General features: G+C 47.0%; 1 protein-coding gene across 2 annotated transcripts in view; it reads right to left on the bottom strand.

Moving 5' to 3' along the window:
- The window catches only part of STX8 (syntaxin 8), a 104,034-nt gene that overhangs the window by 40,205 nt on the left and 36,463 nt on the right, over positions 1–27,366 (bottom strand). For both annotated transcript variants that reach the window (XM_030505901.1, XM_030505900.1), the window contains exon 7: positions 186–287. In XM_030505901.1, coding sequence (XP_030361761.1) covers positions 186–287 — 102 coding nt within the window. The remainder of the gene's footprint in view (positions 1–185; positions 288–27,366) is intronic.

Below are 27,366 nucleotides of genomic sequence, written 5' to 3'. Positions count from 1 at the left end.
GTGTTAACATGCAGCAAACACAGAGAGTCAAACCTGCAGTATCGGCTGTTTGGAGAGGTGGGTTCTCCTCACTCTTCACAGAAGCTGCGCTCAGGGGGAGCGCCTTGCACGCAGCCTCTGAGCGCTAAAGCTACTTTTCCATCATTTAATAACAGGGCAGGATTTGTGCTCATGTCATTTCTTACCACAGGACGTTGATTTCTTGTCCACCATCTTCACGTGCCGTGTCTGGTTGCGAAGCTTGTCATCTGTGTTTTCCACTAGGTTAGTGAGGTCGTCGATGATCTCTGGGGAAAGAGAAACACGAGCATTAATCTCCGAGCCCTGCAGCATCACTGCTCAACGAGCACGCTCCTGCTGGAGGTTCCAAAATGGAAACCAGCTGCATCCTTCTGTCCTCCAGTATGACAGACTAGTGCTCCACATGCGCTGCAAGGTCCAAATCCTGGGAAATACTATGCAAGAGATCTCAACTTCAGACACAGTGCACTCCTCCACTGCAAGAGCAGAGATAAAATATATAGCCTGAAACAGCAGGATCAGTCTAGGTACCCACAAAGGCTACAAAACACTAGCCAAAGTAAGAGAATTAGTGCGTATGCTATAGGAAATCTGCAATTTCAGTCCTTGGAGCACAGCATCTCAGTGCTTGGCCATTGCATAGTCATTAGAACAAGTCCAGAATCACCATCTCCGTAAACACTTTTGAGAGCACTTGGTGCAGTCCCAACCAAGCAACCACAGAGGGTGCATCATCCCTGGCAGTGTTCAAGACCAGGCTGGACACAGGGGCTTGGAGCAACCTGCTCTAGTGGAAGGTGTCCCTGCCCGTGGCAGGGGGTTGGAACTCGATGAGCTTTAAAGTCCCTTCCAACCCAAATCAGGCTGGGATTCTATGATATAAAGTCCTAACTTGGCTCCATTACTGAGCTGTACAGATGGCAGTTCTGCCTGCTGCCCAGACGATCTTCTGGAGAAAGGAAAGGGAGCAAAATTTCTCCTACATCTATTTTTAACAGATAAAGGAAAATTTTAAGCTAACCTACCCTCAGCCTCATGCAACTGATGACTTTTATTTTGCCATGGAAATCAAAGAAGGTAAAAGGCTTGTGCCAAGAGTGGTTGGTGGTTTGGGGTTTTTTAACACTGAAAATTAAAAGCCACATTTAGGTACCAAATTTCTTTCTTGCTGACTGTTATGCTCTAATTTTCTTGCAATACACAGCCAGGGCTTCTTGCTGAGTCTATGAACACATCACCTCTGAGCTGCCTTCTTCTCTGCAGGTAGGAACGGCTCCTTTTGTGCATGATAAATCAGGAGGACAGCAGCCAAAACCTGAATGCTACTGCAAGGCATCCTGCTCTGGTCACACTTCTAGCACTTTCCCCACTACTGATCACTGCCTTACTAAATCTAGTTTGTCTTTTGGGACCAGGCTGGGGACAGCAGCCATGCCACCCCAGCAGATCCAGCACTGCATGCCTGTGCAGCAGCACTGCTGGAGCATCCAGGTTTAACAGACTGTAAGCAAAAGCAGAAGTTAGAGCACAGTGTTCAGTGAGCTAGATACACTATTTTTCTGTTCATTTTTATGCATCATAACCCTGTCTGCAACCTGGTTAAGGGTTAAAGAAAAGAATTCCCATCAACAGGACAGGTCCCTTATTAGTTAACCTTTAGTGTATTCCTTCAAACAAGAAACTCCCCAAATATCTCTTCTAGGAAAAAGGGGATGACACAAAAAAGGGCATTCCTTGGACTTCCAAAACTTCCCTGTGACACTAGAATAAAACCTTGGGCTGGCAAGGGTAGTGCCAATAGGTGCCATTAGTTCTCAGGAGCACCTGTACATCTCAGCTGGCCATCGCCTTTACACCAGCACTTGAAAGGGGACGGTTTCCTCCAAAACCCACCTGTCTGCAGCAGAAGGTGTTAGCTGTTGGAAGGTGTGTGAGCTTGGCAGGGTGCTCGTGTCCTCAAACCTTACCAAGCGCCAAGCACTGTAGCTGGATACAGAGACAAAACCAGTTTGATCATAGATACGGATAACAAAATCCAAATATCAAATAATCAGAAGTTCTGAAGGCACAAAGGTGCTTCAGAGGTGTGTGCAGCACAGAGGTTTTAATCTCCCAGAGAGCTGGGAGACTGAAGCGTCACCCTTCTGATGCACGCATTTTAAGGCTGCCCCAAAAGCAGTGCCATCTCCAGCGAATCCCTATGTAAAATTGTATCAGCCTCTACAAAACCTTGTACTTTGAAAATACAAGAAAGATCTTTCTTAAAATACAAGCTCCTGATTCATGTCCCACAGCCTAAACCATCACATGAAGGGAGGGCAGAGGGCAACCATCAGCTGCTTCTCTGCATGTGCAGCCTCCATTTTATCCTGTGGATCTAAACCGCTCACCGCTCCTGTGGTTAGGCAGCATCACCCCACCAAAGCTGCTCTATTCCAGACAAAACTCTCCAGATTTGTGAAGTTGCTTATAACATCAAGATGTTATTGTTCACCCAACACCAAAACACATTTTCCCAACTGATGGCAGGTGCTGTATTTGAACTGCAGGATTTGCTCAGCCCGGAGCTCAGATATTAACTCTCCTCCGCCTCCCACCCAACTTTCCCGGGTCTAACATCTGCAAAGCCAACAATGTTTTGGGGAAGCTTTATCTGCCTTGTGTGACTCAGCACACAGGAAAGGCAGCACAGAGCTGCTGCAAGGGCAGGCATGCTCATGAGTGTCTCTGAATTAAAGAAATGTGCCAAAAGTTCCCATCGTTGTCAAGGACAAAGTGATAAGGATGCTTGGGAAACAAGATTTTCCTTTGCCAGCATTGACCAGACCCTCCTTGAAAAACATCCTGCTGAACATGCTGCAGCTAAATGAGAACAAATGCGAGGAGGAAAATTTTCTGTCATCGTTTCAAAGCCCAAGGCAATGCAATTTGGATTATGTTGAGAGCCTCTCCTTTCCCATCCCTCTCTGCAAGCCACTGCCCTGTCACACCAACCAGCAGGAGCCATTTCTGAACCAGAGAACTGGACAGTGCAGCTTGGGAGAAGCAGGACAAGGGGGAATGGCTTTAACCTGCCAGAGGGGAGATTGAGATGAGCTCTTAGGCAGAAGTTCTTCCCTGTGAGGGTGCTGAGGTGCTGGCACAGGGTGCCCAGAGAAGCTGTGGCTGCCCCATCCCTGGCAGTGTTCAAGGCCAGGTTGGACACAGGGGCTTGGAGCAACCTGCTCTAGTGGAAGGTGTCCCTGCCCGTGGCAGAGGGTTGGAGCTGGATGAGCTTTAAGGTCTCTTCCAACCCAAACCATTGTAGGATTCTATGATCTATAGGTCTCTTGCTATGGTCAGGTTTCAGGGGAGCAGGCCTCTTCACCAAGCTCGTAGCCCAAAGCTCAGCAAGCAACCGGTCCTTTGGTGTAACGTGCAGTTAAGATCAGAAGTGTTGGGGCGCTCAGGAAGCCTGAGTGCCCCAACACTCCTTTGCAGCTGCACTGGGGCTGGCATGGGGAGAAAGCACAGGGAGGTTCTCACCCATCACCAGTTGAGTCAGAAGTCCACCTGAGCAGGTTCCCCAGGCCAGAATGCCCTTGCTACCACCAACACCCTGCACAGGAACACCCATCCACCCCTCTACCCCCACCAACGTCCTGTTGTGGTTCAAAGCAGCTCTTCACCTTCATGTTAAAGAATTTCTCCCCACTCTAAGGCAAAGGAATCACAATGGAAATGCACGCTGTCCACGGCAGAGCTAAAAACTAGTCATGAATTTCTAAAGTAGGCAGAACTGCTGCCAGAGAAAACTAACTCCATGGCTAAGAAGGTCTTCAGAGTGCTGATGATCCAACATCAGCTCTCAGTAGGCTCCAAAGATCACGAATACATCTGACAGATGACCCACCTGCAACCCCCTCTGCCCTTCAAGCTGGCAATTTCTATCACCTCCCATTTACCTGACTATGCATGGAACGATTTAAACTAAATAAACCTGGAGACAGGGAAGGAGTGAGGATCCCCTGATGCGAGGGAGCAGACGGGAGAAGCCGGCTGAGGGCTAAAGGACTGCAGTGACCTTTCAAAGGACATTTCTGGAACACTGCACTGCAAACCACATTTAAACCCGTAACACAGATTTAGCCAAGGTCTTCTCTCAGTGAAGCAGGATCCTGAAGCAGAAGATAAAACCTACTGAACAACCCTCATATTAAAATCTGAGTAATTTAAGCCCAGCTGAAACGGGAGAAGTTTGAAAGTAGCCCTGAGGAAAAGGGCTTGGGGGTACTGGTGCATAGGAGATTGGCCATGAGCAGGCAGTGTGCGCTCGCAGCCCAGAAGGCCAATATTATCTTGGGCTGCATCCAGAGGAGCGTGGCAGCAGGTCAAGGGAGCTGATTCTGCTCCTCTGCTCTGCTCTGGTGTGCCCCCACCTGGAGTACTGCATCCAGCCCTCTCCTGCTCCAACATCAATCCTACCTCCTGGGAAGAACAGAGGTATTTACTGCAGAGAGCATGAGCAAAGGGAGGAAAAGCTCCTTCTGCTTATTGAAAAAAAAAAAAAGAAAGAAAGAAAAATTTAAAAATTGTGGGTTTGTTTCGTATTTTGCATTAAACTTAAAACCTATTTTTGCCCCCAAATCAAATTCAAAACCCACTTAATCCAATCTCAACGTGTTGCTGCATCAGCTATCACAGCCAAGGAATTAAAGCTTCCAAGCAAAGAATTTATAAATAACTCCTACTGCTTCACTTCTCTGGTCACAGCAAGTTGAAGCCCCGTCAATGCCTACAGCCAACTTTTAAAGAATCCAGAATCCATTGATTGACCCACATCAGCACAAGACTACTCAGAGATGTGAGCACATCAGTGTTAAATATTTTTCAAAGTTTTACTGAGATGGAAAATGAAAAGTGAAGTGACTGCTCTGAACCCTGGATCACAAGCACTTTCCATAAGCTCTACTGTGCTTGGCTTCACCATCTCAAATGATACATCAAAGATGATCTTTAGAGTATCTCTGAATTAAAGGGTTGCATTGTAAGTCACACTAGCATCACATTTTGCTGCTACCAAATTCTGCGGTTCCTCCATGTGCACGTGTGTGTGTCCAGAAGGACTGTGCTAAGTGACCATCAGAAGGTAAAATCCTTCCCTGAAATTGCAGTGGAACAACCACCTGGTAGCAGCAGTAAGGGTGTATTTATGGACATCTTTAAAATCACATCTGCTAATAGCTAGAAAAACAAAGATTTATGCAAAAGACACCAACAGAGGACAGGTGATAGAAAACTGAGCAGAAGAAATTACATATAATCCTAGGAATTTATCAGGAAAAAAGCTCATTCTTCATATCCTTTTTCCTTTGAAGACTTTGCCGCTGCCATGAAAATCAGAAACATTCTGGTTTAATTCCTAAAAGCACTGATACCTTCTGTAGAAAGCTGGTTCTGCTTCTTTCCGGCCATGGCATGGACAATCTTGGAGCCTCCCATGAGCCGGGATCCCACACGTTAGAGCCGTAAGTCATCTCGCCGGGAAACGGCCATACATCATGCTAGAGCCGGACTGCTGCGCGAAGGGCTCATGCAGGGTGGGAAAGCAAACCCTGAGCTGAACCCAAGCCAGCGGCTGGAGCAGTCTGCTGGGTCCACATGGCTCCTTTTGCTTTTCTCCTCTACTCCTCCTCACACAGGCCACAAGCTCCAGGCACAGGGTTTGTCCACAGCACCACATGGAGACCACAGGTCCTCCACCACGAGCACCATCTGCCTTTCCCATATTCCCAACTTCTCTGTTGACATTTCTAACAACGCTTCCTATGAGGTTGAAATGGGGCTTCTCTGGCAGCTCCATCTTCTGTGTCGACTCAGCCATCAAGTCTTTCTACAGCTGGTCAGAAGTTTTCCAAGGGAACAGTTTCCACTGGAAAACTGTTTGACAGATGATAAAAACAGTACATCCCTGAGCGCTCAGCATGCCTGGACCTTCAGCGTTTCACCTCCTTGATGACGCCCCTTACACTGAAACCCATCCCTGACTGCCTTGAAGTGAATAACCAGCTTGCTGCTTGCAAAAGAAATTCTCAGTTTTGGCAACAAAATGAAAAGTCCAAACGTTTCTGGAGAGCAAAAGCACCTTTTCCAGCCCATCCAGCCACTCCATCTTCCCTCCCTTTCCAACCCTGGTGCCAAGACCCTGCCAATGCCAGGCAAGCCCCACACTGCTCCAGCAACGCTCTATTCAGAGGAGCAAGTCAACTGCTAGGTCATGAGATCATACTAAATGCACAGAATCAATACTGTGTCTTTCTCTGCAGGACTGAACAGCAGCAAGTGCCAACAGAGCTACAGCACACACGTTAACACCGCACAGTTTAATCACAAAAGGCATAACACAGAATCCTAGAATGGTTTGGGTTGAAGGGACCTTAAAGCTCATCCAGTTCCAGCCCCTTGCCACGGGCAGGGACACCTTCCACTAGATCATCTGAGACAACAAGTCACAACACGAAGCACAGCACACGGACATGGAGGAGATGACTCTACCTGATTGCTATGGATGCTCAGCACCAGTGACCATGAACCAACCTACCAAACCCCAGAGCCCTCTTTGCTGTTTCTGCCGTTAAGGAGCTCATGAGAGAGAAAGGCAACTTGTTATGGAGAAAGGGGAAGCAGTCTGCTGAGGGAGTGAGAGCCGGGCCATTTCCAGGAACACCATGGTTTATTTTGCAGGAACCCATGTGGGGTTTTTTCCTACTGTCTCCACTCAGGAGCAGGAAAATGATGTCGTTGCCTTTCCATCCCATCTCTCCCTATTTCTGCCATGCTCCACACAGCTGCACCACCTACCTGAAGGTGTGGGATTTCTTGTTTTTAAAATCATTCTCCTTGACTCATGGAGACCTTGGGAAGGATGAACGTCTCTTCCCATGAGGTAGAACAGGCTCTTGCTCAGCCAGAGTTCTGCTTTCATACAGGACTTTACACTAATTGATTTGTTTGTTTTCTTTAAAACACATAAAAAGCCACATTTGGTTTTAGCAACTTTGTCTTTGAGTTGCACTTGTTCTGTCTGTGGAGTAAAAAAGCCAAAAGCCAAGTGAAAGTGGCACATGAAATATGGCCCAGGCAGAGAGAAACAATCCCGGCGTTGGAGCGCAGTGCAGCAGAACAGTGCTGCTGACCAAGCATTTCCTTGGAATTGTTTGGATTTTCCGTGGATTTAAATCTACAGATCACTCTATAGTATTTATCGATAAGTAATGCATCTCCACGGGATACCCACTGTGAGTCACGGAACTGCAGTCAGCCTTAAGAAAAACAGACAGAAAACTAAAATCCCTAATGTTTTATGCTACACAAAAATATTACAACAAGGCTGGAACTCAGCGCAAAGCCAAGCAGGCTTTCTCTCCCTCCTTCAGGTCTCTGGTGCCTCAGGAGAAGAGCTAGATACCAAAGAAATGAATCATATATTGAATGCCAACCTCTATATGGGTCCAAACCCCATAATTACATGTTAATAAGAAAGCAAGCATTGTTCAAAATGCCAGTGGTATGAAATGAAGATTGCAACTAATGTAAGTACCTCAGAAAGCTGAAGAACCTTAGCACGACGTGCCAGCTGTAATGTCAAGGCAGAGTGAAAAGAGAAAAACACAGTAAAAAATACAAATCCAAGAATCTTAATTTCTCTCCGTCGCTGCTGGCCCTGCCTGGGTTTTGCAGGCTCTCTCCATGCCACAGGCAACGCGTTAGTGCAGTCCTGGGCTTCTCCTCGCTGTTCAACTCCATGGCAATACTCAAAATCCCTCTGGTTCATGTTCCTCCAAATGAAGCTCTGTGCTGCTCAGGACAGCAGGATATCAACACTTTCTGCTGTGATAAGTTGTGCATTTCAAGCAAAGATCAAGATTCCTCCCTCCATCACCCCAAATTCAACTTAATCTCTGACACTTAATCTCTTTGGCAGAACTTCATGTAAGTATTAAACCCCCCACCAAAGTACTATTTCTCCAAGGAAGCAAACCAGTTTGTTCCTTGGCATTTCAGCTGTCTCACTCTTTAGCTCTTCTAATTTAAGGGGTGTTTGATAGTCCTTGGAAACAGTCAAGTTCAGAAGACCTCTCCTAGCCAGAGAGAACTGCTGGGAGCATGCTTTATGACATGCCATATGTATGTCACAGTCCCAGTGCTACGGGGAGGCAGGAGGGGATCTCACTTCCTGCTGCTTCCCCAGCACCTCTGCTGGCATCCAGGCACCACAAAAACATTGCTCACCCTCCCCTGCTCCTGCACTGCTGAGCAGCAGCTCTGTGGACAAAGATGGGGGCAGCCAGGCTGCAGGACCTCCAGGCAGAGTAGGGCAGGAGCTGGCAGACTTGGTTTGTGTCCAGGAGAGCAGGCAGAAAGGATGGTTCTTCTCCCTCATGCAGCCGGTGACCAGCCCCAGCCCACCTCTAAGCTCAGGTTAGCAGCCTAAGGCACCCAATGCATCAGTTCTCCCTGCACAAGGTCCTTCTTCTCCCAACATACCCCATGGACCCCAGGCCATGCCAGCTCTCCATGCTAAGGAATCCTTGCAGAGAAGCAGGATTGCTTCTGGTTCTCCTAGTTCTTGACAACAATGAAGTCTTTCCAGTCTGTGGAAAGACAGAACAAGATGCTCTAGAGTCCTACAACCTCTGCCTGACCTTTGGGAAGTGAAGAGCAGCCTGAGGACCCAAGGACCAGCCCATGCCTCCAGCGTAACCTCTCCCCACTGGTTCACCAAACCTTCAGCACCCTTAAGGCTAAAACTTGCCAAAACAAGAGGAAGTTCTGTGTCCTGCTACAGAAAATTTTATTGTCTGCTCCAAGGACTAAGAGGACATACCCAGGACCACCATTTCCACACACCACCATTCACGCCACAGCCAAGCAGCCTCAGTCATCCATAGATATGAGATCTCAGGCAGAAGCTCTTCCCTGTGAGGGTGCTGAGGCGCTGGCACAGGGTGCCCAGAGAAGCTGTGGCTGCCCCATCCCTGGCAGTGTTCAAGGCCAGGTTGGACACAGGGGCTTGGAGCAACCTGCTCTAGTGGAAGGTGTCCCTGCCTGTGGCAGGGGTTGGAACTGGATGAGCTTTAAGGTCCCTTCCAATCCAAACCAGTCTGTGACTCTGTAATTCCATGATCCCAAAGCATTTAAGGTTATATCTGGGTCACCCTTTGATACTCCCACATAACACAGAACACTTCATAAGCTCAAAAGGTCTAGAGGCAGCAGATGGTGATTTGAAAATGCATGGTAGTGACAGAGAACCGTCCCAAACGGTGCTTTAAACACAGTAAATCAAAGGAAAGGTCACTTATTGGGAGTAAAGGGGATGAATAAATGATGTGGCTTTACACTCATGTAGTTCTAGTGAAGACTATTGAAGACTATTGAAGTTCTAGTGAAGTCTAGTGAAGACTACCATCAGCTGTGGTAGCCCTCAAGGATCATTCACAGCTAAAGAACAACCCTGAGAAAACAAACAGCAGTATCGAGTCCAGCAAATGCAGTTATTAGTTAGAGCTGTTATTTTAAAAGCGCACACTGAGAAGTTTTCCCTTTTCCAGCTGCTTATTTTGTTTCATTCGAACAAAACCCATGGACATTAATTTTAGCTGTACTTAATTGAATAATTTCTCTGGGGAATAGTTCAGGGACAGTTTTAAAGCAGCCTGTTTCCAAGAGCCATTACTAATTGGCATATACCACAGCATCAGCGTGCCAACCAAAATAGTACGTTTTAATGTTACTGGAACTACTCTCAGTCCAGATGTGTTGAGAACTCGCAGTGATATAAGGCAGGCAATAACTATATTCATATGATATTGTATTTTGAGTATCCTTTCCCAGTTATCTGGAAGGAGATAATAGTCTTCACTAGAACTACATGAGTGTAAAGCCACATCATTTATTCATCCCCTTTACTCCCAATAAGTGACCTTTCCTTTGATTTACTGTGTTTAAAGCAAACCTGCAGTTACCTGTTATCAAATGGACATTAATATAAAAAAAATCCCCTCTCACAAGAACTACAAAAGGTTGTGTCTAATGTACAGTGTTCATTCAAGTCCACACACCCAGTGCACTGCGCTCACAGAGGCACACCAAGCCCACAGCACTCCTTGGACCTGTAACCATCACTTATTTTTATTCAAATCCAAAATCTGAGTGCTCCAGCGACACAAACAGAGAGAGTTTTAGGCCAGACTGTCAAAACTTCCAGCAAAATCTTCCAGTTATGGGGACAACGTAATTAAACTATTTTTCTAGAGACCCGACTGAGAGAAAGCAAGGAAATACTGCTCACAGGTAAAATCATCATGAATTCTGCATCTCTAGGAAAGCCTGGAGCACCAAGAGGCTGAAGCCTACTTACATCCATGTAACAAAACCCTGCCAATCAAAACACTTTCCCTGTTATGATTTGTTTATTTTATGAAAACTTATAGCAGAAAATGGAAGGACAGAAGCTATTTCAGACCCCACATTTGTTTGTTTTCCCTTTATCCAAAACCTAAGCAAGAATTTCAGATACTGCCTTCAGAAATTCTTTGCAATATTCACCCCTGCTTTCTTTTGGTCACTGATTTTTCCCAAGTTTGTATACCACTTTCCCATAGATATCAATAGCTTTAAGTACAAATACACATCAGTTGCCATAATTGGAAAGAAGGTATAGCAATTTCCCATTACACACCATTTGTCTGCTAAACACTGCAAGGTGAGGTTTCCAGTCCATTTCTCAAAAGAAACCTGTCCCCCAAAAAAACCCCAAACCCAAAAAGTTTAAGTTTTGCACCACGCAGCTGTGGTCACTTTAACATCCATTTGACAATTACCACTTCTGTATTTCTTAAAGTGTGGACCCATCACAGTAATGTAACATAATCATAGAATCATAGAATAGTTAGGGTTGGAAAGGACCTTAAGATCATCCAGTTCCAACCCCCTGCCATGGTACTCTTGTGAGTACCGAAGAAGGAGCCCTTAGTCCCACTGAAAAAAACAGAAAAATAAAAACTAGTGAGACAGAGCATCTCACCCACCTGGGTCCCACCACCTCACCCAGATAAGCCACCCTTCTACCAGGAGACAAAAATCAATCCTCATCCATTTTTGCAACCTTGTAAGTAACCGTAGTCAATGCATCTATGGGAGGACCCTCTTAAAAGCCAGTATGTTGCCTACTAAGGGTTTACTCACAAGAGGTGCTCTCCATAAATCCACCCTCAGCTTGCATGCCATCCGTCAGCCCAACAATACATCACGACTGCCTGACCCCAGCCAGCCAGCAAGACGGGGCTGGGAACGTCTCTTTGATGAAGTGGGGCTGTGAAGGATGCCGCAGCACGCTGATGGATAACCCCCCAAGCCCGCTCCTTCCTCCGCACAAAGGCCCCGTCACTTGGGAGTCCCGGCAGAAGTTTCCCAAGCACCTTTGAAAGAAAAACCCCTCATTTCTCAAAACCTGCCCACGAGACAGCCCCAGCTCCACGGCGGTTTAAAGCGATGGTTATAAATGGCTGATGTCATTTTGTCCCCAGGAGAAAAATCACCAAATTGTTTGGCCTTGCTGGGAGCGCAGCTGAGCAGAATCGCCCCGCTCCATGGCGAGCGCCCCCAAAGACATACCAGAATTCCTGAGCCGTCTGCAGATTGCATGGGGTCTATAAGCTCATTCCGACTCAAAAAAACTCAATCCAAGAAGCAGGACCAAACCACCTCTGAAGCATTAACGCTACTTCTAACCCACAAGAACATCCCACATTTTTCATATTAAAAAGCTTAAGTTAGTGAAACACTTCGCTGCTGCCATGGTCCCTACAACTGAGAATTATTCAACCAGTGGGCATTAAGTGCTCTTGGTTTCGAAGCAAATTAAGGAAGATTGGAAAAAATGACCAGCAGTGCTCTTGCACAGCTGGAGACCAAAAGTATATTACATGGACTGCAGTTTGAGGAGCAAAAAGAGAAGATAGCTCAACATGCTGGTGTGATGCTGACTTCAGTGATTCAAGCTCAAGTGTTCCGTTCCTTCCAGAATCACTCACTTTATGAACAGGCAGAGCCATCCTCAGGTGGCACAGACAGATAGACCAGTGACCTGCCACTCTCCAGAGGGTTTCTCAGGGTGACGACACAGCAGCTTATCCCCCAGCATTGACCCTCCCCCTTCAGAGGAAGATGGGATTTGTCGTTTCTTTTGGGGGTTTAAAATTAAAAGGTATGTTAGAAATTTGATGAGCGCCCTTCCCCAGACAGACCAACCTAACCCTGTGCTCTGCCTCCGAATGAGCAGCTCAAACGCTGCGAGCTCATCATCAACCACCTCTGCAGAACCCCAACATCACGCAGCAGCAGATGTGAAACATGGTTTAAAAAAGTTGCACTGGTCAAGTCCTGGCTCCTAATCCCAGGAAGAATTCCACCAGCCTCAGATGGGGCTAGGAGTTCACACAGTATTTGAACAATCTTCATGCACAGCCCTAAGGAAGATGCCCTGCAGCATGCCCATACCCAAGCAATGAAGATCAGTGACAGCATGCTGGGAATACACCAGGAGGGGTCCTGGGGCCAGGTGAGGAAAGGTTTTCCTCATCAGCTCATCCCTTAGAACCACAGCAGCTGACAAGAACCCTGGTGAAGTTCACCAACACCACACTTAAAATGACCATCCACCTCCACCAACTGGTGAAGGCTCATTCCTACCAGCCCACAGGTACTGCCACTCTTCTCCACTCCATATATCCGCAGTTAAGCCTCTTCTAAAGTAACTCAGGCCCACCTGAGCATTAAGAGACTTGTTCAATTCCACTCATGATATTTAGAGAAGAGGAAATTGCAGAACCATGTATTAGGGAGTTGTCAAGCCTGCAAAACACAACTGCCATTTTAATAAACATTCAGGTTGGTAACAAGCCAACAGAGCATCGCAGTATTCTCCACAAGAGCATCATGCTGTGGACAGCTGCATGGCATTATCCTCTTGGATCACAAACAAGGAGGAAAGCCACTTTAGAATTGGTCTATCAATCATGGGAGGAACCAGAAAACTTGCAAGTGCTTCATGGTTACAGTATTGAAAGCAGCTGATAAAGCTAAGGTCAACCCAGGCATCTGGGACTAATCTCCAGCTGACATACTTCATCAAGCTCTACTGGAATCAATGGTAAATTGACTAAATTAACAAGAGGAATACATCATCTAACAATGTGCTCAGAGCTGAGCAAATACGCGGAATGAGAGGCCTGGCAGGGAAGGCACTCCTTGATGTCGCTAGAGTCATTTGTGTCCTACCTGCCCAGTCGCTAGCCCAGAAGTCTGAAACAGACCAAGAGCAGAGAAAAATGTCTCTTGAGTTGATGGCTCAAAAATATTCCATTCCAAGTCTGCAGTCATGGAAAAAGTTCAGATTACTCAGAGAAGTGGTTAAAACAACACAAAGGGTGGAAGAAGAACTTCCACAGATAAGACGACCTCAAGTCTACAAGTCCTGGTTAGCTTTAGCTAATGATTTTCTTTCTTCCCACTTCCTTCCACCAAAAGTTGTGCCAACTTTCCACATGCCCTCCCATGGATTTTCTGCACATGTGGCTGAACACTTACTGTTTAGCGTGGCTCTCTGCCCGTGGATTTTTGCAGAGCAAGGAAAGGCTGTTATACAGACGGAGCCCTTATCCAGCTGCTCCGCTCCTCTATGATTTTCTCCTTTCTACAGTTCATTTGTTGGAAGGACCAAAAGTGATTAATTGGCAAAAGCTGCACAAAGCCAAGGGTTTAGTGCCACTAAACAACGTGTCTGTAAGACACTTCAGAAGACCGTGGCTAAACACCGGCTTGATCTCGATGCACGAGTTCTGAATTCCAGCGTGACGAACTCCAGCGCAGGAAGGAAACCTTAAGCCTCCACTTTATCAAGCTACAAAAATACAGGGTTTATCAAACTGAAGAGATTACTGGTGCTTGTTGTGCTTCTCCTGCAACTGTTTGCAGAAGCTGGCTGGCTGATCACTCTCAAATGTATGGGAACAAGCTGGCACCAAACTGGCAAGGGTTTGCAGCAAACAACATTTACTGCAGCCTAACTGCTTTGTTTCCAAAAATGAAAAACAAAACAGAAAGGGAAAGAACAAAAAATTACCTCCCAGCTCGGCCTGTGCAGGCCCAGAGTTATGATTTCCAATTACTCAACTTACATCCCACTTTAAAATAAAATGAAATCCCCTGGTACTGCCAAAAGCACTTTTAGCCTGGGGCGGGGGGGGGGGGTGGGTGTGTGTGTGGTTTTTCCTGATTTTTAGCTAGGAAAAATGTAAGCCATTTCTGTCATTTGTTAAACTCATTTCTTAGCATCCTTGTACTAATCTATTGTTCCACAACATGGTAAAAAGGCAGAGAACTTTCTGACAAGAACAAACATCAACTGAATATACAAGATGTGCCTCTTCTACCTGCAAAATTGCTGGGCTACGGAAGTTCCTAAAGCTGATCAGAAGAGATCCCATTATTAGTCCCAACCAATTGCATTGTTAGTCCCATGTAAAAAGCAACAAGCTTTTTACTCTACACCCCCAGTTTTAATAAATGATAATGGAAAGCTCTGCTCCATCTCTACCCCATTATATTTCTCAAGGCAACTTGAGCAAGAGCTGCCCTGTAAGATCTGCCCTTTTTAAAACTCAACTCCGAGCCTCCCAAGTGAAGACATCTGTAATACAGGCTCCTAACGTCTGCTCCTTCCATATGAGCAGGAGAAAGCTATAGATGTTTTTATCTTTTCTTTCAAAGGACAATGAACTCCTGCTCCATCATTTCCAACCCAGATAATTCTGAACCCCAAATGGATATTAATTGATAGATGCATTGTACAAATAACCACGAGCACAAAGGATCAGATTCAATGGCCTGGCTGAGGCCATTATGTTTCCCTCTGAAAAAAAAGGTTTGGACATTAAACACCACTATTATAACCTCTTCCAATTCAAACATGCTTTAGAGAAGCCCTGTACTCTGGTCAGACCCTTCACCCTGCAACGGGGACGATGGTGAAGATCCAACCTGCTCCACCTGGGCCTTCCTCCACACACTCCGAAAACAAGGATAATCCTACATACAGGCTCCCTCCTGAAACTGGGGGGGTCAGTGTGTCAAATCAAAAAACATGAGCTATTATTCTTCTCTGTGAGGGCGCTGAGGTGCTGGCATAGGGTGCCCAGAGAAGCTGTGGCTGCCCCATCCCTGGCAGTGTTCAAGGCCAGGTTGGACACAGGGGCTTGGAGCAACCTGCTCTAGTGGAAGGTGTCCCTGCCCGTGGCAGGGGGGTGGAACTGGAGGAGCTTTAAGACCCCTCCAACACAAACCATTCTATGATTCTATCTTTACCAAGGAATATCAGGAAAAGACAGTCATTTCATAGAATCATAGAATAGTTAGGGTTGGAAAGGACCTTAAGGTCATCTAGTTCCAACCCCCTGCCATGGGCAGGGACACCTCCCGCTAACCCATGTCGCCCAAGGCTCTGTCCAACCTGGCCTTGAACACTGCCAGGGATGGAGCATTCACAACTTCCTTGGGCAACCCATTCCAGTGCCTCACCACCCTCACAGTAAAGAACTTCTTCCTTGTATCTAATCTAAACCTCCCCTGTTTAAGTTTGAACCCGTTACCCCTTGTCCTAGCACTACAGTTCCTAATGAAGAGTCCCTAACCAGCATCCTTATAGACCCCCTTCAGATACTGGAAGGCTGCTGAGGTCTCCACGCAGCCTTCTCTTCTCCAGGCTGAACAGCCCCAGCTTCCTCAGCCTGTCTTTGTCTGGGAGGTGCTCCAGCCCCCTTATCATCCTCGTGGCCCTCCTCTGGACTTGCTCCAGAGTGAACACCCAGTTCACATTTCCAAGTGAACACCCAGTTGTCCCCCCTTCACCACACATTTAGCAGAAGCAATACCCCAACCATTCTTTAACTCCAACTAATTGCACGAAGCTACATCATTTGATTATCTGCCATTTTGTAGGATTTTACGAAGCATTTGGTAGGGGTAGTAACAGGTACACCGAAAACCAAGTGGTACCTGCAGCCCAGCCAAAGATGACACATTTCAAGTCTCTGGATTTCCCATTGCCAGCTAACAGCAGTACTTCAGGACTTCAGATGTTGGGTTTGGGGCCTCAATCTTGAATTATTTTTTCAAACGCTCTTAAAACACATTTAATCCCTTGTTTTCTTTCCGAGAAGAAAGGTTTCACATCTGGATTGTCAACCTGCATTCCAAAGCATTAGCCTGGCAAATGAAAGCAGCTGAGCTGTAAATCTCCGAGAAGAGGACTTGTCACGGAAATCGAAACTCAGCGTTAACGACGAGCCCAGTTCAGCACAAAAGCCAACATGAAAAGCCCAAACAATGCGGGCAGCCCCAAGACAACTTTGGAAATGAATCCTGCTGTCTGACAGAGCAAGCCACCCTCAGCCCATCGCCCAGCCTTGCCTGGCTGTAACCTGGAACAGGAGTGTATGAGCCCACTTGAGAGCAACCACCAGTTACACAGTTGAATTTTGCACCTTCTTCGACAACCAGCACCCAGTTTTCTGGGCAGACTGGGATTTGCAGGTATGCCTCATGAGCATAATGCTCAGTGCCTGGGAACTCCGAGAGAGCCAAGCTCTGAGCTCCCTTGGACTGCCACTGCTGATGGCTCTCTTCTGGCCCTGCGTATCAGGACACAAACAGTAAGACAGAAAGCAACAGAAGCCCCAAAGCTTTAAGTACTTCCAGCCAGATTTCAGTGGAAATCCAAATGTCAGCAAAGCAGATACAAAACTGAACCAGTGGCAAAAGGGTGCAGAATAGTAAAACTGATAAAAATAGAAAACCCATCATCTCCTCACTGCCCCAGGACAACAGCACCTTACTGATGTGTCTCAGTTAATGTAATAAAAGTGCTCACGTAACACTTTTTTATCACTGCACTGTGTATTTATTCCGATTTCTGGATGCATAAGTTTGTTGCTGAAGAGAATCCCATGTTTGCTATTCTTTTTTTTTTTTTCCTTTATAGGGAAAGCAGTTTTGGAAACAACTTTAGCTCTTGAGCAGCTTGGAGAAAGAACTGTCTGATTCACAGAAGACATCTAAGCAACAGCGGTGAGGCCGGTTGACTCTTCTGTCAGCGCTCACTTCACAAAACACTCCACAGTCTAACTCAATTACTTTTTATAGTTTACACTAAAGTACTTTATTAAATCTCTCTTCCTACCAACCATACAATGCAGCACTTTGTGTGCCAGGCTCTTAAGATCATTCCATTTTTTCAGCTCTGGTTCCCTGACGGTGTCTCTTCTGATCCAGGCAACACCAAGCAGGAGTTCAACTCTTCACCTTTGCTGCTGAACACCACAGACCTCTGACTACTTCCAAACACTGTTCAAACACTCTTTGCAATCAGCTCAAACCAGTTATTCTGTTGAATTAACAGAGTTACCGCAACACTCTGCTGCCACATGAAGTTTGCCAAAAAATACCCTTATCCTGTAACAACCATAACCGTAACGAAGCCAGCTTATTAACTTCTACAGTTACTAGAACCACATTGAGTCTTTCCTGTCTGGTTCCTAAATGCACAAGAAAACACACAAAGTTTTGCTCCAAACTACGAGTACTATGGTACAAGTACTGTGATCATAGAATCATAGAATCCCAGACGGTTTGGGTTGAAGGGACCTTAAAGCTCATCCAGTTCAAACCCTCTGCTACAGGCAGGGACACCTTCCACTAGAGCAGGTTGCTCCAAGCCCCTGTGACCAACCTGGCCTTGAACACTGCCAGGGATGGGGCAGCCACAGCTTCTCTGGGCACCCTGTGCCAGCACCTCAGCACCCTCACAGGGAAGAGCTTCTGCCTCAGAGCTCATCTCAATCTCCCCTCTGGCAGGTTAAAGCCATTCCCCTTGTCCTGTCCCTACAGGCCCTTGTCCAAAGCCCCTCTCCAGGTTTCCTGGAGCCCCTTTAGGCGCTGGAGCTGCTCTAAGGTCTCCCCTTCAGGAGCCTTCTCTTCTCCAGGCTGCCCCAGCGCAGCTCTCTCAGCCTGGCTCCAGAGCAGAGCTGCTCCAGCCCTCGCAGCAGCTCCGTGGCCTCCTCTGGACTCGCTCCAACAGCTCCATGTCCCTCTCATGTTGGGGGTCCCTGAGCTGGATGCACGACTGCAGGGGGGTCTCCCCAGAGCAGAGCTCTACTGTACTTGACACTTATAACTTGATACCCAAAGAAAAAACACTGTGTAGGAGCACTGTTATCTCCCCACATTAGTGCTAGCAGCAACCTGGGCCACCAGAACAGCCTCCTCTATTACTTCTGTGCTACTACCCAGCAGCTTTTCGCTCTGCACTCCCCATCTCCTGCTCTCCACCTCCTGTGCACCGACTCGGGAAGTCCCAGGCTACACTTACCCGTGTGTCCATGTCTCACTATTCCCAAGGGCATCAGGAGCAAGAGATCAATAGAACAGACAACAGGCACTGCGCCTGACTCCTCCTTTCCCTGGAGGTGATCCCGCTGTGACAGTCTGTGTGCATCTCTGCTCTGGGCATGCAGGAGGAGTACCTGGTGTCTTCTATGTGCAAACCTTTCAACAAAAGACACTACTATAAGATTAAAACTAGTTGAAGGAATTGTGGATGGAAATTCCTTTTACTGGGTGTTCAGATTGTGTCTTATCAGGTTTCACAGCTCAGAGAGCAGACTCCAGCAGCCAGGCGTGTTTGTTAATCACTATTCCAGCTGTGGCTGACTATTTCTGCTCACCTGGTTTTTGTCACACTGAAACAAGACACACTGCCATGTTCTGTGACAGGTATGTCCGTTAAGAGTAACACGTTTCTCCTTCATCACTCAATACCAAGTGCTGAGCATAATTAAACAGGTTAGCACACGACCACTGCCATCCAGCATGCACAGGTACCCCATTCAACTACCCATGACACCAAAGATCTGAGGCTTACTCCTGGCACAGGTTTCAACATGGAGAAAAAAAGAGATGGATAAGCCACTAGAAGAGTGTCTGTTCCAGCCTGCAGTTCAGAAGCAGCCATCTAAAAGTTCAAGTCAATGCTTCAAACAGAGTGAAAAGCGTTACAACAGGCAAAGGACAATAAACAAGACAAGAATTTGACCAAAGGGTGCTAACAGCATCATGGGGTTATGTTCCTACATCCGCTATAGAGCACTGCACGGCTGCAGCTCAGAGTCAAAGCAGCTACAGGGAAGCCCCCCAGGCCAGTAGGGCGAGCTTCAGGTGGGCTAGGCCATTCACACAGCAGTGACCACCTTCGGGTGGTATTCCTAACACCTAAAGGGGCTACCAGAAACCTGGAGAGGGGCTTTGGACAAGGGCCTGTAGGGACAGGACAAGGGGAATGGCTTTAACCTGCCAGAGGGGAGATTGAGATGAGCTCTGAGGCAGAAGCTCTTCCCTGTGAGGGTGCTGAGGTGCTGGCACAGGGTGCCCAGAGAAGCTGTGGCTGCCCCATCCCTGGCAGTATTCAAGGCCAGGTTGGACACAGGGGCTTGGAGCAACCTGCTCTAGTGGAAGGTGTCCCTGCCTGTGGCAGAGGGTTGGAACTGGATGATCTTAAGGTCTCTTCCAACCCAAACCATTCTATGATTTTGTGATTAAAGCTCCAAATCGGTGACCAGGACAGCTCAGCACACGAGCCCTCTCCTAAGCATCTCCTCCTGTACAGACCAATGGCTCTACTCATACCGACCATCATACCTCTGGAATAAATGAAATCCAACCACCAAAACAAATGCTCATTTTCTGATGTTTATGGGCTGAGGTAATGGCTCTGAGCGAAACTTGTCGCCCTCACAGGGCAGAGCCCCTGTTCACAATGTGAGCTTTTGAAGTACAGCAACAAAAAAAAAAAATAAAGAGGGTTTTGTTGTTTTGTGTGTGGGATTTTCCCCCCTTCCTTCTTTTTTCTTGAACGATGCGATACAACCAGCTTGATACACAAATTAGAGGTGATCTCATCAGTCCATTAGCCCAACTAAAGCAAGACCATCACTTGCAGGGGATGTGCTGGCTAGATACTACTGATTGGCCTGTAAGTAGCATTACTATGGGGGTACAAATGCAGCCTTCATTACACAGGCAAGGCATGGCTCCCAGCTTTCAATCTGCTGCAAACAGTTTCACTGTATTGAAAAGTGGGATTTTAGAGTGCCTCACACTTGCCGCTCTAGTCTTCAGGCAGAGACTATGGCCAGTCCTGCCACCCCTCCTGAGGGAAGGAAATGACCTACAGACATCACATGCATCGCCGATTCACACGGAACAGATGCCTTGTACAGAGTGTCAGGCCCTGAAAGGAAGAGAGGAAAAGCACTTGAAAATTCACTAAGAATAGTAAAGCGTGGTTTAGAAGCTTTTGCCTTTCATTTCTCATAAACCAGAACTCCATCACATCTTTCCACCAAGTTTCTTTTGATTTCTTTGTTGTAGAACTAACAATGCTTGAAAGCCAGCAAAGTCTCATTTCTAAGATGTTTCTGTTTTCAATTGAGCAGCAGAACTATTTATTTTCCTAGCCAGTGATGGAATTAAACAATTTGTCTTTGAAAACTCTATAAGCCTTCACCCTGACAACCCCCCCATCTGCTTTTCAGATTAAGGTACTTTGATTTTTACCAGCTAAAGGTTTATGAACTGCTGTATAAACCCAATTACTCTCATAGTAAATTATGTAAAGCTTGCATGTTAGTTTTTAAATTTTTCCCTGTGGAGCACTCTGGAGATGCAGCAAAGGAAAGGCGCACCAGGGCATTCTGAACTACAAATGCGTAACAGGGAAAATCACGGAGCTTCCAGAAACTCGGAATAAAAACACCTCAACATAGTTAAGTGAGGATGAGACAAACCCCAGGAGATACTTTTCAGGGTAGGACTGTTAAAAAAAGGGGGAAAAAAGAAAGCTCCATTTCAGGGGGAGGGAGTTCTTTAAAAACAGATTAAGTTTCATCTGGGGTAGTATTTATTCCTTAGCTGGTCTCTGCCTCACCTCCTGATTGAAAACAGGGATAGAAAAGATCTTCATGTACTTGCTTTCATAGCAAGAATCAGAGAATGGTTTGGGTTAGAAGAGACCTTAAAGCTCATCCAGTTCCAACCCCTGCCATGGGCAAGGACACCTTCCGCTAGAGCAGGTTGCTCCAAGCCCCTGTGTCCAACCTGGCCTTGAACACTGCCAGGGATGGGGCAGCCACAGCTTCTCTGGGCACCCTGTGCCAGCACCTCAGCACCCTCACAGGGAAGAACTTCTGCCTGAGAGCTCATCTCATTCTGCCTGAGAGCTCATCTAAGCTCATCCCATCCCTGCGGCAGTCTTGCTAAAGTGCTGTGACTACAAACTAGAGACTTTGTGCTTATTTCTGTGGAGCAGAGTTTTGCTCCAGAGGATGGAGGAAGGATGTGGGCTCCGGAATTGATCTATAAGGACAGCTGCTGTCAGGGCAGCAACACTGCCTGTCCTGCCCCTTTCTCTGGGCAATGCCAATTGTCCCAGAACTAGTGACCAGAAAATGAATCAGCTGCTGCCAGCACTATGCTGTGCTTATTGCCAAGGACTCGTGGTTTTTTCTTCTACCTCAGTCCTGGTTTGGAGGAGCAGTAGTGGGCCCAGTTCTTCCCAGTGCTCCACGTGGCTTCCCATCCGGGGCTAGAGCAGAGCGAGGGCAAGGAACACCCCCTACAGAGCAGCTTGTTCTGCACAGTTCTCCTCCTAGTACGTTTTGTCATTGCTGCATTCAAGCACCAGAAAAAGCTTGTTAAAAGAGCATCACAGCAACACGGAGTGATTCACTGGTGGTGTCTGCCCTGCATGTGCCTGTGGTGAAGAACACTGACTGCCACAGCAAGCAGCACTGACTGCCAGCATCCCAGCCTGCCCGTCACCAGCGCCACACAGCTCAGCAGCAGCCACGTGAAGTGACTGAAGTGATTTAGATTCATTAACTAGGGAAGAGCAGGGAGCAGCACTAACTCCCACGAGTGTAATGCAGCTAAACTAAGCTGATGCTTTCCTTCATAGCTGGTGCCTTCCCTGATTGACTCCAGAGGCTCGGTGCTGTGTCTCATGCAGTGCTACAGGAATGCCGGGGAAAGCACTCAGCTGGGATAGCACAGGGACCGGATCCAGTGCAGCATCTCCATGGCCTCTTCTGGACTCGCTCCAGCAGCTCCACGTCCCTCTTGTGCTGTTGTCCCAGAGCTGGATCAGGACTGCAGGGGGGGTCTCCCCAGCGCGCAGCAGAGGGGCAGAATCCCCTCCCTGAGCTGCTGCTCACGCTCTGGGGGTGCAGCCCAGCACACGGGGGGGTTTTGGCTCAAGCACACACTGAAGCCAGGTCATGGGGAGCTTCTCGTCACGCAACACCCCCAAGTCCCATCAGCAGTAAGTATGTGAAAAACCTGATACAGAATACGAGGAATTAAAACCACTCCAAAGTTTTCTGAAAAAGGAAATAGAAGAGTCTCTGAGCTCAAAACTTCAGAGATTTGTGAACTGGAACACCTACAACAGTTCAGTTTAGCCACTTAATAATCTTAACAAAACATTTTAAATAAGCTCTATTTCACCTGGGAAGGGTGTGACAACCATAGGGAACATTTAACTATAGAGGGCTAAAGGTGCCTTCCGAAAAAAGACAACTCTTCCACAATGCTGCTCAGAGGCTTCTGGAGCAGGCACGGCCCCTCCTGGGCTCCCTGACCAGGAGCCAGCCACGAGAAGGAGACCACAGAGACACAACACAACCCCACTGCTAGAGACACGTGTGGAAAAATAGAATATGAAGAATAAAGCAAGAAAGAACAGGGAATACCAGTATTACAGAGAGGGCAAAATAAGAGAGGAGTCTCCCTCTTTCATTTGTAGTTCTTAGAGTTTTTTCCCCTTCGGAAAAGAGCAGGAAAGTCATTCTTCTGCAAGATGTTTTAATTCACATTCCCATTCTGACATCTCATTCACAGGCCCACCAAAACAACCCAGGGAAAAGGTCAGACACTGTGTAAGAGCTATTAAGCATTAATTAAGCAGCACTGAAAAACAAGAAACATCCCACACTGCGGCCATGCTAATGGCTCTTCTGAGTCACCATGAACCTAATTCACTGTTTGGGACTTTAAGTTGCAAATTTTGATTCAGCTTTCACAGCACAAAGAGCCACAAGAAAAGCCACCCAGGCCCCGATTCACCACATCAGGATTATTTGATATGAAGGTCACTTCCTCCAGCCGCAGGCAAACTGCTTTACACCCTCAAACAGACAGAAGAAAGAAGTACAAGGAATACTTCTATCGATTTCAGGATACGACAAACAGGTCAAACAGTGAGTGCGCAAAAATAACTCATGCTTCTGGAGGAAGATAAAAGCACAAAAGACTCAGAAATGCCCCGTGCTGGCACCAGTGGGGTGCAACGGTTAATTTATTAAGACAGATTAATACACCCTCAAAACCTACAGCGTCAAGGCAGTTTTGACCTCTCTAGATTGGCTGCCAATATGATATAGGTCCAAAAGAAATTACCCTTTTCTACTGCGACAGAACAATAAATTGGCTTCCATGAATACAGTGGTTAAAGAATCCAAGTTCCTGACCTTGAATGTTTTACTAGTAGTATGCTGTGCTGTAGGGAACAATCAGGATGACATTTGTTGAAATGTGTGGAATTTATGATACAATAGGTTGCACATACGTGCCAAAAGAGAAAAAAACCCTCTTAAATCCAAGCAAATCAAGATTAATTAGCTATTAAAATAGCCAAGAAAACAGAGTGCAGTACAGGTGGCACAACAAACCCTCGCATTTTCCATACACGGTGACTAAAGTTGGTTTTGAGGTCACACCGTCCGTGTATCTTCCATCGCACTCTCACTGGGAAAAGCAAAACTTGCAGCTCCTCTGTAAAGCCTTGCTCTTTGTAATTGTGCAGCTTTGCACTTCCATAAACAAATGGCACGCAGCCCTTTTATAGGAAGTCCCACTAAGTCCACAGGAAAATCCCGTATCGCCTGCCTTTGATCATCGAGACAGACTGAAAATTAACACTGGTATTTTTACAGTGATCCCCCTATGAAGGGAGAGGCCACGTCACACATATTCACGTCTCACTGTCAGACTCACTTGAGCTCCCCCCCTTTCCTCCAGCCCCAGTGGCTTTTTGGTTTATTGCTGCTAATTGCAATTACAGGTGTCCAGAAAGCGGCAGCCGCACAGATGCCTTGTACCTCCTGTGCCGTGCCCACAGCCCTGTGCTTCACTGTGAACAGGTCCCTCCAGCAGCCCTGAGCAGGCGTCAGGATCACAAAGCAAACATTCTTCTGAAATCACAGCAGCCCGACTTCTTTTTTCCTTCCTACTGCCCCAGGAATGCGAACAAGTCATTAATACCCTGCAATCTGCTCGGTTTCTCTCTTAATCCTCATTTCAACCAAGCCTCTCCTTGCAGGAGATCATATCAATATGTCCCTATCAGTCAAACAATGCAGAAAAGAGCCAATGTTATTGTGAGCCTGAGGTGGAACGACTCCATTCCCAGCAGGAGATCAATTTGTACAAGGAAGCAGCAAGTTCTTCTCCAGGAGGGGTAACCACTTCAAATGAGTCAGGCTCCCTGCGACAATACCCTCGCTGGGATATGGTCAGCTAGCAAAAGCTTACAGACAAAGGCTGCTGGTCCCTTCCTGTGGGTCAGGAGAGCAAGGCACACGCATCTCCTCTCCTCCCGCACACGTTCACAACCAAGACACCTTTACACAGCTTTTCATGTCCCACCTCTCAACTCTGACCGGGGACCATGTCACAGGAAAAGATGTCCTGTGGCCATGTTTTAGATGGCTATCCTGTGGTCTTATAGAATCACGGACTGGTTTGAGCTGGAAGGGCCTTGAACACTGACAGGGATGGGGCAGCCACAGCTTCTCTGGGCACCCTGTGCCAGCGCCTCAGCGCCCTCACAGGGAAGAGCTTCTGCCTCAGAGCTCATCTCAGTCTCCCCTCTGGCAGGTTAAAGCCATTCCCCTTGGCCTGTCCCCACAGGCCCTTGTCCAAAGCCCCTCTCCAGGTTTCCTGGAGCCCCTTTAGGCACTGGAGCTGCTCTAAGGTGTCCCCTTCAGGAGCCTTCTCTTCTCCAGGCTGCCCCAGCCCAGCTCTCTCAGCCTGGCTCCAGAGCAGAGCTGCTCCAGCCCTCGCAGCAGCTCCGGGGCCTCCTCTGGCCTCGCTCCAGCAGCTCCACGTCCCTCTTGTGCTGTTTCCCCAGAGCTGGATCAGGACTGCAGGGGGGGTCTCCCCAGAGCGCAGCAGAGGGGCAGGATCCCCTCCCTGACCTGCTGCTCACTCTCTGGGGGTGCAGCCCAGCACACGAGGGGGGATTCTGGGCTGCCAGCACACACAGCCAGGTCATGGGGAGCTTCTTGTCACCCTCAAGTCCTTATCCTCAGGGCTGCTCTCATCCCTTCTCTGCCCAGCCTGTGTTTGTGTTTGCGATTACCAAGATTACAGAGCAGACTGCCTTGCTGGAGAGGCAATGAGGACCAGCTGATGCAGGTCCACTTGGGTACCAAATCAGTAAAACCTGAGCAAGAGCAAGTCCCTCCTCTGCACGCATTTGGAAATCGCCTTTCATATTTAGTTCTTCATTCAGCTGTTTACAGGATTCATATTTAGTTCTTCATTCAGCTGTTTACAGGATCATTGAGCTATTTGTTAAAGACTCAACATCTTCTGCCACTTAACTGGAGTAGAAAAAATCCTTTATCCACTCTTGTAGGTACCCTAGTGCCACCCTGAGCAAACTAGGACTTGATTTACATGGGAAAATTGCTGCTTAGCAAAAGCCTCCCATGTGAACACTCTGATCCCAGCTAAGAATACTGAAAGACAAAATTAGCATAGAAGTTTTAAATCCTCACCAAAATTGTTTCTGTAATGGCTTCCCTGTTTAGGGAATTGTGAAAAGGATGCAGTGAAAGCAAACACCACTCCATCACCTGAGGATTTTCCAAAAACTTTCTCATTGCTTTTCATTTTCCAAAAATACAACCCAAAAAGAATTCTTCATTCCTTGGGGCGAAGGGGCTGCTGAAGGGACTGCAGGAGACCAGCAATGCAGCAGTACCTACGCTTGGCCATTAGAACCCTGCTACTCTCAGAACTGACGGACATATTAATTGGAGGCAGCTGCAGGGAAAACTATCCCAAGGCCATGATTCCTTAGTTTTCATAGATAATTACATTTGCCCGTGGCCTCGCCGGGAATCACTTATGTAGGGAATTTTTGGGGGTATTAGATTTAAATGCAGCAATCAGATTTGTTAATCCGTAGGACAAGGCAAACCAAACACAGTTTTATTCAGGGAATTGTTTAGACTTTCAACATTGACATTAATTCAGCAGCAGGAAAAAATTAGCAGCATAATGCATGCTCATGTAGGTTAAAGATTATTAATGGCAACCTCCTTCCCTCCCCCAGTGCCTGTAAGGAGACTGCAGATCTCTCCATGGCTGCCTAGGCTGCAGGTTTATTCCCTGGCTGCACCTTTACACATCACCCAATCCAGTGGCCTTTCTAAAATACAGAGATTTTTTGATAGAGTGAAAGAAATAGAAGAACTAATACTGGGGTTTGCCACTCAACAGACTCCAAATGCAGCCAGGTTTTCCTTGTTATTGTATTATACACTTAAAAAACAAGTTTTAAACATGGTTGAGCTGGTTTCATTACTCTAAAGTAACAGCGCATTCTCACATAGAAACCCTAGAAAAACTTGGCCAGTTCCATCCTATCAAGTTCAAACTCTTTAGTAAAATGAATGCCACCTTAAAAGCAGGTAATTTTTAGCCCCTTTCTTCCCCTGGAAGCTACCCTGGAATTTCCTATGAAGTTAAAAAAAAAAAAAAAAAAAAAAAGTAATTTTCTTGTCTGTCCTATTTATGGTCAATTTATTCCCATTTATACTTAAACCAATATTCTTCTCCCGCTTCAATACCTTTTTTCCCTCCCCAGTATTTTACTGCCAAAACACGAACAGAAAGCAAACCATATCTCCTATCCATCCACATCTGGCCAGACTACACAACCCTGCCATTGACCTCCACAGCCTTCAATTCTTCTCTGGGCATATTTCTCCTCCTGTTTATTCTTCCGCAACAAGAATCTGAAAATTAAGAGCCATTTTCTGATGACGCTGCCTCCAGGCGCAGTGACTCCAGCTGCCGTGGTGGCCCCAAGCACATTTGTCACCTGCTCCATGTTACGCTGGT

This window comes from Strigops habroptila, chromosome 14, assembly GCF_004027225.2.
Source record: "Strigops habroptila isolate Jane chromosome 14, bStrHab1.2.pri, whole genome shotgun sequence".
NCBI lineage: Eukaryota > Metazoa > Chordata > Aves > Psittaciformes > Psittacidae > Strigops > Strigops habroptila.
Note: the sequence above shows the minus strand (reverse complement) of the source record. Positions and strands in the feature narration are given on the sequence as shown.